Genomic DNA, 10646 nt, shown 5'->3' with positions numbered 1-10646 from the left:
ACTTGTGTGTAGGGAGAGGCGCTTGGAAGATATATGGGAAGAATAGGGAACCACTCAAACATGCCAAAGAAGAGTGTTACCAAAACACAGCCATGCTTCAGGTGGGTCCCTTTCAGGAGCATATATAAAGCATTTGCACAGCTAATAAGTTGAACAAGTAGCAACCATCATATGGGTGTCTGTGCTTTTGTTCCTGCGAAGGTTTTAACCTCCTGCAAGGGTTAGCTGTGATCTGAGCGCCACATCTCTGTGGCTTGGCAGGTAGAAAAAGACAGCTAATACCTCACCACAACACTTGTGTTTTTAATATGTCGGTCTGTGTCCTACAGGGTGACCTGTGTCAGATGCACACTTGAATCCGTAGCTCTTTCCCCCTCAGCGCTCAGGGATGCATGGAAATTCCTTACTTTAGTCCTTTTCTGGGTTGGAGCCTCCATGGTGGAATGTGTGGTGCAGCCCACAGAGAAGGGACGTTTCCCATGGCAGAGAATTTGCATACTTAGCAAACCACACAAGGAAAGGTGACAAAAAAGGTACTGGCCCTTCTTAGATACAGAGTGTGAAGGCATAACCCAAATAATTTCTCTAAAGATCGCCGAGGGAATCTGAGGTGTGTTCTGAAAAGGAACCCAGTCTCTAAAGGACTCATCTAGTGCCTTACACACAAGGTACTTTATTTCCCCCTGGGTCATGACCTGTTTCATACAGAAGTAGCTCCTACATGATTATGACACTACTGGAAATCAAAAAGGCATTTATAAGTCGTCTCTTAGAAGAATTTGTCAAGTGTGAATTCTTGGTGAGATTTACCTGTCTATATGAGTTTATCTGGACTTTTGCAAAATGCATTGAACATACTTATTGCTGACTAGGTTATATTATTAGAATGAGAAAAGACGACCCCTTTTAATTGTCATAGGTAGCTGAACCCTAAAGAACAGGCAGATCTCCGTCTGTTGGGGAGGAGTTTTGTCTGTTACCTGAAGTATTTTGTGTACCAGTCTGTGATAGGAGCTGGAGGAATCACACTCTTTCATGGAGAGTTTGACTAGATTTTCTTGTAAACTGGTTACAGGTAGTTATGTTGTTGGGTAAGATAGCAGTGCTTCTAGTCCGGAGATACCCTGATCAGTGTGTGAAGTCAGTGAACTCTTGGTCAGAGCCCAGATGTCAGCAGTGCAGAGTGTGTTCTTGAGCAGCATCTTCGCACTGAACTTGTGCTCGTGCCACAGCACTGTCCAGCTCCGTGAGGACCGGGAGCCTCTCGGTTCTAGCGCTGCTTCCTGCTGTGGGGGCTCGTGAGCTGCTTCTGTGTGTGATTTTGCACGTATATATAAATATTTATTGCTTTGCATAAGGTGCCTGTGATTATGAATGTGAGGAGAAGCGTGCGACTTCAGCTGTGAAGGTGTGGAGGGTGTAGGAAGCGATGACTGCCTGGAGCTGTCTGGTGGTTCACAACTTGTCTGTTATCAGCGGTATTTTTAACCAGCTAAAGTGCCAGCTAATTGTCCATATACTTTTTGGGACGAGCAAATTTGATATATGTGTGTGGCTTTAATAATAGGCTGTGCAAGGTATTCCCCAGAGCGTTGTGTGTTTTGTAATACAAACGTAAAGGAAAAAGACACTTGGAAGGAGGAGGCACAGGAAAAGCGTCTCTCCCCAGGGAACTCTCAGCATCGCTCGGGGCATGAGGCAGCTGATTTCTCTCCATGTAATGACAGTACAATTGACCTCAGACTTTTAGTTGTCGTTCTGAAGGCAATGAGTATAGGCCTTCCACTTTGTTCCCTTTGCAGTTGGAAGCATCTCCTGGTGACAGAGATCATTAACGTTATTTTTGTAAAAGACATTTTGCAGGACTGCAGCTTTTCACCATTCTTTGTCCCCACCCCGGGTGTGTTGAAGGGCCGCTGGGATGAGCTGTGGGGGGATGGGGGGTAGGGGAGAACTTTGTAGAATTGGGCTGAGGGTTGGACTCGATGATCCCGAGGAGATTTTTCCGACCTGAAGGATTCTGGGATTCAGTAGGAAAAAGCCAGCGGTGGGCAAGTATGTGGTTTTGGGGAGAAGGTGCCCCTGGTCTGTTGCTGGCACGAGGAAGCTGTTCCGAGCTCCTCCGGAGCTCTGTTGGCAGGCAGGGGCTCGTGGCCCGGCTCTGGGCCTTCTCTGCCTGCGCAGCAGCAGCTCTCGGGGCTGAGGCAGGAGCCTGCCTCGTGCCTCTCCTGAGTTACTGCCTCCAGAAGCGGGGGCTGACTGGGGCTGGTTGCTGCCAGATGGACACCAGCTGCTCTGTCCTTCCCCTCCTATGCAGGATGGGGACAAAACACGGCGGGAAAGCCAGGAGGAGCCTGCACCCAGGCAGCACCCGGCGGCACCGGCAGCCCCGGTCCAGGCACCCAGACACACCCGGCGCTCGGGCAGTCGCCCCCCAGCGCTGGGCCCCCACTGTACCCTCCTCTTCCAGGGAGGAAGAGAAGGAATGAGATGCTGAGCAAGTTTTGTTACGGCAGGAAATGAAATGTGTGCACTGGCAGGATCTGCGCACCCGCTCTCTGGCGATTGATTATTTCAAGGCCTCGAGCAGGGGGAGCCTGGCAGCAGGTCACAGTCTGTGTCTGTGTGTCCCCGGGCACAAACGGCTGCTGGACGGAGCAGCGAGACCTGGCCCGGGACACTCACGGGGTGGGGAAGGGTCTCCCCCCCCCGGCCCCGAGAGCCCCCAGGAGCTGTCCCCAGGGCTGCTGGTGCCCCCACATGCACCAGTAGGCTGGGCAGGGGGCCATATCAGTGGGCACCCCCACCCCCCCAGGGCTCTTCTGGTGCCCCCCCGATGGAGACAAATCCACACTGAGCTGAAAGGCCACAGCCCTTATTTATTTCTTCCCTCTTTTCTTCTTTTGGTCCTTCTTCTTCTCTGGTGTGGTGTGGTTTGAACTCAGCCAGCAGCCAAGCGCCACGTGGCCAGTTGTTTACTTCCCCCCACCCCAGCCCGGTGAAACAGGAGAGGGACAAAAGAGGGAATTCACAGGTTGAACTAAAAGATTTACTAGTACTAACAGAACCAACACAACAACAGCAAGGCCAAGCAGGTGAAGGTGGTCACCGAGCAGTGGCCGGTCTGGGCCCGTCCCAGCAGCGACCCGACCGCTCCAGAGAATCCGCCACCACCCCAGAACCGAAACAGGGCGCGGGGGAGCAGCGTCCGCCTGGACACGGAGCGGGACGTGACCCAACATGGAACGCTCCAACGCAGCCCTGCCCTCAGCTGTGCTCCCCTCAGCCACGGAGAGGGAACTCCAGCCTGGCCCAGAGCAGGACAGGGCTCAGCTGGTTCCTGCGCCCGCCCTCAGCCCATGCACCTGCACTCGGTAAATGCAGGTGTACTGGGGGTTGCCCCAGTTGCTCTTCACAAGGAACTTGACATATGAAAAGGCTCTGGGAAATGGTGCGGTCTGTGAAGACAAGAGGGAAAGAGAGGCAGAGGTGTTAAGAGTGGCAGTGCAGTCAGTCCCTCCCTGCCGGCCCTGCTCCTGCTCAGGAACCAGCTCCCGGAGGCGGGTGGGAGCAGCTGCTGCCACCGGGGCTGCTGGGGAGGCCAGGGCATGGGACGGGGGAAGGCTCCTGGCCTCCTCTGCGTGCCAGCCCGGCTGGGGCTGCACCCCCCTGCCCCTTGCTCTAGCCCTCCAGGCCCTGCTGCCCACTCTGCCTGCTTCCCGCAGAGAAGGGGACGCTCTGCTGCGAGGAGAACCACCGCCTGCTCCTCAGCCCCGCCAAGGCTCTCTGCGCAGGAGCCCAGGGCCCTGTGCCCAGGGAGGAAGCGTTCACACCCCCCTGCCATGGGCTCCCAGCCAAGCCTTGTTCGTCCCCCAGCGCGTGGAGCGTACCTTCAGAGGGAAAGTCTGAATGGCCTCTTTGGTCACGTCGTAGGTGAACGTCAGGAGCAGCACTTCCTCCTCTCCATCCGCTTCCAGTCCCTTGGGGCCAAAGCACAAGGAGAGCAGTTCAGACTCAGCCCCACAGAGGGGACGTGTGCGCTGGCTCAGCCCGGGCAGGTACTCGGCCTCTCCCGGGCTCCAGCAGCCGTCTGACACTGCCCGGGGCGGAGCTCAGGCTCCTCAGGGTCAAGAACCCGGAGGTGCTTTGGCCAGAAGATGTCCCGGGAGGGATGGAGCCCTTGAAGCATCCCCCCAGGGCAGCACGGTGCTCAGAGAACAGGACACAAGCTCCAGGGAATGCACAAAAGGCCGCAGGCATGTCCCTGTCACGGTTTTCCCCCAGGGCCAGACCCAACCAGATGCGCCCGGCAGAGACTTACGAAGACAGCAACGTCTCTGGGGGCGCTGACGACGGTCCCGGACGGAGACACCTCTTTGTAGATGTGCTGCACGCTGACGGCAGTCAGATGGACTCGTGCTGGCAGCCTGATGACCACCTGGCCCTGGTGCCTTGGCAGAGGCCAGCAGTTCCCTGGGGACATATCCGGCTGCAGGCAGGACAAGAGAGCAGTGAGGAGTGAGAGTGCGTCAGGGACAACACAGCTCGTGCCGCTCGGAGCACAGGACCGGCGTGTCTGGGGGGGTTATTGCAGCTCGGAAGTGAGGCGCCTGTGAGGAGCGGACAGAAGCAGGAGGCCGCCTTCCCTGCCCGACAGAGGGGGCTCTCAGTGTTATGGAAAAGAGGAGAACACCAGTTATGAAACCACCCTAGTCAGGGCCTTACAGAAACACCTCTCTGCCCAGTGCTCAGCAGAGCACCCCCCACCCCTGAAAAGGCACCGTTAGGGACAAGTGCGGAAAGGGGGTCACCAGGGAGAAAGTCTTTGACTCAGCTGGGACAGAGGCCTGTGGGCAAGGGGCAACATCTCCGCTCAGTTCAGGCCTGTTCCCCCTCCTGAGGGGAACCGCTGATCTCCAGCAGGCCCAGCCCTGTGTCCGAGCTTTGGCTTCAGGAACGTGCCCTGCACTGCGGGCTGGAGCGGCACTGCCCTGGACTGAGGGGAGAGCCCCGAGGTCGGTCCCAGCTTCACAGGAAGGAAGGAAACCAGCACTGCTGAGTTCTGCTACAGTACCTCCAGAATAGCATCAGGTCTGGCCGGAAAGAACCACTCCACAACGCTGCAGCGCCAGTCTATGCAGCTGAAGGCCTCTGAAGTTCTCCGCATGTCAATGGCGGCACCTGTAAGGGAGGGAGAGCAGGTAACTGCCAGAGGCCCCAGACCAGGAGCACTTGGTGCTCAGACACTATTTCTGGTGCCGCCGAGCAGCTCCACGTCTGTCAGTGCTGTTCTCGCCCCCAGGCCGTGGGGGCGCCCGGCTGCGCGGGGCAGGGTCGGCATCCCTGTGCCTGGCGACCGCTGCCGCCACGGCGCCACAAGGAGAAGGTCTGAAGGTGCTGGGGGGCAGCGGGCGCCAGGGCGATGACAGCAGAGCAAAGCTGAGGGCTCGCTGCGTGGGCAGCAAAAGGTGACCCAGCCGTTCCCTTCGCGGATGCAGCCGGAGGAAGAGCCCCTCCATCAGCACAGCAACGTGTGCGCGGGCAGCGCCAGAGGCACTCGCACAGGGGCCGAGGGCAGGACTGGGAGGGAGCCCGAGAGAGCCGCTCGGCCACAGCCTGGCTCGGGGACCCCAGGCAGCATTTCAGCTGCCCCACTCTGGAGAGCACGGCCTCCTCTGGGCAGGGCTACAGGCAAGCGCAGGGCAAGGAGGTGGGGCTGCTTGTGTTCGTACCAGAGCTTTTCAGGGCCCAGTCATACGTCGTGGCACAGACTTTCGAAGGCGCTGCCTGGCTGGTGTCCTGAACTTCCTGGTGAAGCTGTGGATGAACACAGAAAAGGACCATGTCAGCAGGCAGAGCAGCGTGGCTACTAGCGCCTGCAGAGGCAAAGGGCAGTGTCAGAGGTGCAAGTCAGGCCTTGTCCACAGAGCCCAGAGACGCTCTGCTGCTGGTGTGAGCCACCAGGCCTGAGGAACAGGATCTGTGCCACAGCCACGGCCACAGCCCCGAGGTGAGTTGATGAGGGTCCCCACCATCCCGTGCCCACCCTCCACGCTCTCCAGGTCCGTCGGGAGACGGTCCCAGGCCCCACCGGCGTTGGCTGACCCCGTGAGCACACCTGGGTCTCACCACTGCCCCGGGGCCCAGCCAGAGCAGGCAGAGGCCCCGGCGTGCCAAGGGAAGGCTGCTGGGAGTCCTCCGCTGCCTGAAGCGGCCCAGATGAACTGGGACCGGAGAAGGGCCTGCGCAGCACAGCAGCTCACCCAGCAAGCCCCTGGCAAAGGCTGGCTTGCTGCAGTCAGCGGTCTGAGCCCACCAACAACCCCAAGGAGTGCTTTCTCGGGAGTTCTGCTCAGCCACCCCCCTCCTTCCCCAAAATGCAGGGTCACCTCTGCACTGCTGAGCTTCGCCTTCAGCTGAGCCACCTCCTCCAGCAGACGCTCCTTCTTTTGGGTTTGCTCTGCCAAGAAAGTTTGCCAGTTCCTGCAGGAAGACAAAAGCCGCTCTTGTCAGAGAGCTGCCCATCCCCTCTGGGAACTGTCTGAGCTCAGCAAGCAGCAGAGACACGTGTGCCTTCCCTGCTTCACACGAGCTTCCCTTCCTCGCCAGGCTGAGCAAAAGGCAAAGGCGGGAGGAAAGTACAAGAGCCCTGGCTGTTAGGAAAAGGAGTGCAGGTAGCACGAGGCCAGCCAAGACTGCTGCACAGACACAATTCCATCAGGAAACGTCTCTCACCGCAGGGTCTCCAGGCGTGCCGCACACACACGTCTCAGCTCCTGAAAGGGAAAAACACTGTGTTAAGTATCCGCTACCAGAGCTGCCGGGGCTTCCCAGGAGAGGCTTCCCTAAGAAGAGCCAGCAAAAGCTGCGGCTTCTTTGGGTCATCCTGCGTGGGAGCAGAAGAGCCTGTGACTTATCCAGCACTGTCAGCAACGCTCCCTTGCAGGAGGTGCCCGTCCCACCAGTCACTGACCTCCACCAGTCCCTCGGTGCACGTGCTCCACGCTGGCAGCAAGGTCCTGCAGTAACCACCAGCTGCAATTCACATCACAAAGAGACAGTTACTTGCCTGGGGTTGCCAGCCATGCCTGCAGTCACCTTGTCTCCTCCCTGTTGCCTTGGGGCTGGGGCCGCTGGTGCGGTAACGTGGGGTGCAGAGAGAGGACACGCCTCTGACCGGGAGCCATCCCCCCAGGCTTGAGGGCACTGCGCAGCCGTGCTCTTCACGTGTGCTCAGTGCCCCAGAGCTGCTCCCCATTTCCCCTCGCTGCTTCGGTGAGCACCGAGAGCAGGCTGCACGGGCTAGGAGAGGCACCTCTCCACCAGTCTCCCTGCACGGCCCCTCTGGGAGCCCCCAGTTCAGGCTTGTAAATACCTACAGCCTTCTCTCGCAGGCTTGCAGACTTGCACCAGCAGCCAAGCAGCAGCATGGCTGGAGACTCCCAGTCTTACTGGTAGTCCAAAAGCAAGTCCCAGTCAAGGACATACTCAGGAAGCACTTGGGCCACGGGAGTTTCCACACACACTGGCGCGGAAGGAAAGCTGGGCAGCAGAAAGCTGGCACCCAGCATGTTTGCTCATGCAAACTCACCAAGAACCACTGCGAGCAGCACGATGACTTGTAGAAACTTCTTCTTATGCGAGGCCACCTTTTGCCTGAAAAAGAGCGAGTCCTGCGTCTATCCACGAGCCGAGTCTTGAGCAAAGCCCATCATCAGTGCATTTCCATTTTCAGGCTGAAAAGCCTGTTTTGGAAGCTGCTGCTGCCAGAGACCCAACAGAGCAGCGCCCAGGAGCAACGCCATTTCCATCCGCACCGGTCAACACTGCCGGCAGCTCTTCCCCAGAGGGAGGGAGCCAGAAGCACCTCCCGAAAGGGAACGAAAACAGTCCCGGGAAGTAAAGAGGTGGAGCAAATGAAGACTCCTTTTCAGCAGTCTGGCTGGGGAATACCCCCTGCTCTCCCTGTGGCTTGCACTGGCCCTCGGCCATCCCCTTCCTCCCCATCCCCATCCCCAGCAGAAACACGTAGTACGTACATGGCGAAGATGCACATGCCCAGCAGAATTCTCCCCAGGGAGGCGAGGGGTGGATGGCAAGGCAGGCTGGAAACCGTCCCTAGGCAAAGAAACCAGATAAGATTCAGGCCTGGCTCTGGAGGTCTCGAGCATCCCCAGCCACGCACGTCCCAGCTCCCTGCGGGAGGCGGGCACCAAGTCCTACACACTCCCTCCCCGGGGCAAGGAGCAGCGCAGCCCCCACTTCTCCTGCTGCTCGGGACACGTGCCCAGAGCCCTGGCACAGCGCAGCTCTCCGGGTTCACCCCCAGCACTCCCCAGCACGCAGCAGCTCTGAGCTTACCTGCAGTTTCTGCTGCCTTCTTGCCACACCTGTTGGAGGCAGAGGCTGAAGGCAAAAAGCTCACTGTCACCTCCATCTCCATGCAGAGGGTCCTATGGGAGGGAAAAGAGATGCCGATTGCTGAGCGTCCCCATGCTGCGTGAGCCGAGGCCTCTGCCAGAGGTCAGCCTCGGGAAGCCTCCCAGGGGCTGTCCCCGTCCCCACTGCAGGGAGGGGGGGCAGCACAGCTGGGCTGCTTCCAGGGTGCCCCCCTCCCCTCCTCATCCTCTGCTCTACAGGCCTGCAGCGGGAGAAGAGGCAGCACAGGCTGCTGTGGCCCCCCACAACCACCCACCCCTCTCCCCCCAGCACAGCTGCCCCCCTCAGCCAGGCAGCACCAGCCGGGGTCTCAGCCCACCCCCCGCATCAAGGGGCTTCGCAGGCCACGGGCTCTCCTTCAGAGACCCCTGGCGCTTCCCCACGCTGCTCCGTGATCCAGCGCCCGTGTTGAGCTGTGTCCCTGCTTCCCCCCGACCTGACGCCCCGGGCAGCAGCAGCCCACTTCTTACCCACTGCTCTCCACGGGCTGGGGCTCAGCCGCGCTGCCCTCGCTCCCCAGGGAGCCCCTGGGGGCTCCTCGGCATCTCCTCAGGGGTGCCCTTCTCGGCATCTCCTCACGGGTACCCGCTCTGCTCCGTGCCCTCCGCACCAGCAGCGTGACCTGCTTGGGGCAGCAGCCGCACGGCATCTGTGGGCTCTTGCCTGAGCACCACGGGGCTTGGTGGGAGCCAGCTGTGACCTCACAGGGGCAGCTGTGACCTCACAGTGGGGCTCCGTGGGGCTGAGCAGGCGGGGAGCCCCTGGGGCTGCCCGGGGCAACACGGCCGCTGCCACCGGGCACAGAGAGATCCCCGACAGAGCAGCCAGAGCAGAACGGGAAGGGCTGGGAAAGCTCTTCTTGCGACGGAGTTACGGCGGAGGGGAGACAGCTCTAAAAATCTCTCTCAAGCCCCTTCATCCCGCTCGGCTTCTGCTATCGCCGCAGGAACTTTCACCCTCCTTAAGGTTTCCTGGCTGACAGCAGGAACAAGCAGTAGGTCTGGCCTGGCTGGCCGCTGCATCCCCCCACGCCTGCTGGGTGTCCCCTGCAGAGCTGCCCACTATGGAGAGATCCTCAGTAAACCCCTGTCAGGCAGAGGACAGAGAACTGGAGAATTAATTAGAAACCTGATCTGATCCACTGGTTCACCTCTAGAGCCATCTGTTTCTGAAGAAGGCCCTCTTCTGTGCTACTCCTGATTTCTTTAATAACACTTATTTTAAAAAAATAAGAATTGTTTTCTCTTCTGCAGCCTGTCAGAGCTGGCGGAGTCAGCAGGGACCCTGCCTCTGCTCCCACTCTGCACAGTCCCTGGGAGATAAGTGCCATCCCAGCAGGCTCCCCCGCTCTAAGCCCAGGGCACAAAGGGGTGTCCCTGATGTCCCTCCCCGCCAGGCTCCCCAGGGGCTTATTTTCCGATCAGCTCCCCTTTCACTGCAGCGGCTTCTCCTGGGACAGGCTGTGGTCAGGCCCTTTAATAACAGTTTCCTAAACATGCTCCAGGGGAACAGGAACCCTGTAAAACAGCCCGGTCCCAGCTCCCTGGAGAAGTTCTCCTGTTCCAAAGGAAGAAAAAATTATTTCTCACTTAAAGAGATTCTTTCCCTTCCCTTCCTTAAATTGATGACACAATGGAAATAAAACACGGTCAGAGTGTTAGATTTTTAAAACTACTTGATACTAATTTCATGCATACAATTGGGTTTAAATTGAAGTTGCCCGTATAATTAAATAGAACACAGATTGGATTTAAAGTTCCATTTCTGAAATTTGGAAATTCAAATTTCAACTTTTGGAAATTTCAAATTCAGACATTTCAATTCCACACACCTCAAATTCAAAATGCGGACATTTCAAAATTTGGCATTTCCAAACTCCAAATTCCAACATTCCAAACACCACACATTTCAAGTTTAACATTCAGAAAATTCAAATTTAGAGTTTGGAGATTTCCAAAATTTGGAAATTTCAAATTTCAGACCTTTCAAATTCAAAACTGACCTGGGGGCTGAGGGGGCCGTCGGGCGAGGCGCGGGCACTCGCAGACCCCGCAGGGGACGCTGGGGCCGGGGTTTAGGAAGGCGCAGGAGGCGCAGGTGCAGCCCCCACCACACTGCTGGTGTTGTGGGGAGGACCCAAGAGTCAGAGAGGGGCCCTACAGCACTGCAGAGGAAAAAAAAAAAAAAAAAAAAAAAAAAAAAAAAAA

General features: G+C 57.9%; 1 protein-coding gene across 3 annotated transcripts in view; it reads right to left on the bottom strand.

Moving 5' to 3' along the window:
• Positions 1-3048: 3048 nt before the first annotated feature.
• Positions 3049-10646, bottom strand: part of LOC113490950 (SUN domain-containing protein 5-like) — a 10231-nt gene continuing 2633 nt past the window's right edge. For all 3 annotated transcript variants that reach the window (XM_026867568.1, XM_026867569.1, XM_026867570.1), the window contains 13 exons: positions 10442-10603; positions 8910-9525; positions 8362-8453; positions 8040-8118; positions 7592-7656; positions 6974-7035; positions 6736-6776; positions 6390-6483; positions 5733-5808; positions 5075-5181; positions 4322-4489; positions 3891-3980; positions 3049-3458 (listed from right to left, as the gene is read on the bottom strand). In XM_026867568.1, the coding sequence (XP_026723369.1) occupies positions 3330-3458; positions 3891-3980; positions 4322-4489; positions 5075-5181; positions 5733-5808; positions 6390-6483; positions 6736-6776; positions 6974-7035; positions 7592-7656; positions 8040-8118; positions 8362-8453; positions 8910-9088 (1182 nt within the window). In that variant the 5' untranslated portion in view covers positions 9089-9525; positions 10442-10603 and the 3' untranslated portion in view covers positions 3049-3329. The remainder of the gene's footprint in view (positions 3459-3890; positions 3981-4321; positions 4490-5074; positions 5182-5732; positions 5809-6389; positions 6484-6735; positions 6777-6973; positions 7036-7591; positions 7657-8039; positions 8119-8361; positions 8454-8909; positions 9526-10441; positions 10604-10646) is intronic.

The sequence above is a fragment of the Athene cunicularia genome, unplaced genomic scaffold, assembly GCF_003259725.1.
Source record: "Athene cunicularia isolate RWA unplaced genomic scaffold, athCun1 SCF_76, whole genome shotgun sequence".
Classification (NCBI taxonomy): domain Eukaryota; kingdom Metazoa; phylum Chordata; class Aves; order Strigiformes; family Strigidae; genus Athene; species Athene cunicularia.
The sequence above is the reverse complement of the archived record's forward strand: the minus strand, read 5'-3'. Positions and strand labels throughout refer to the sequence as shown.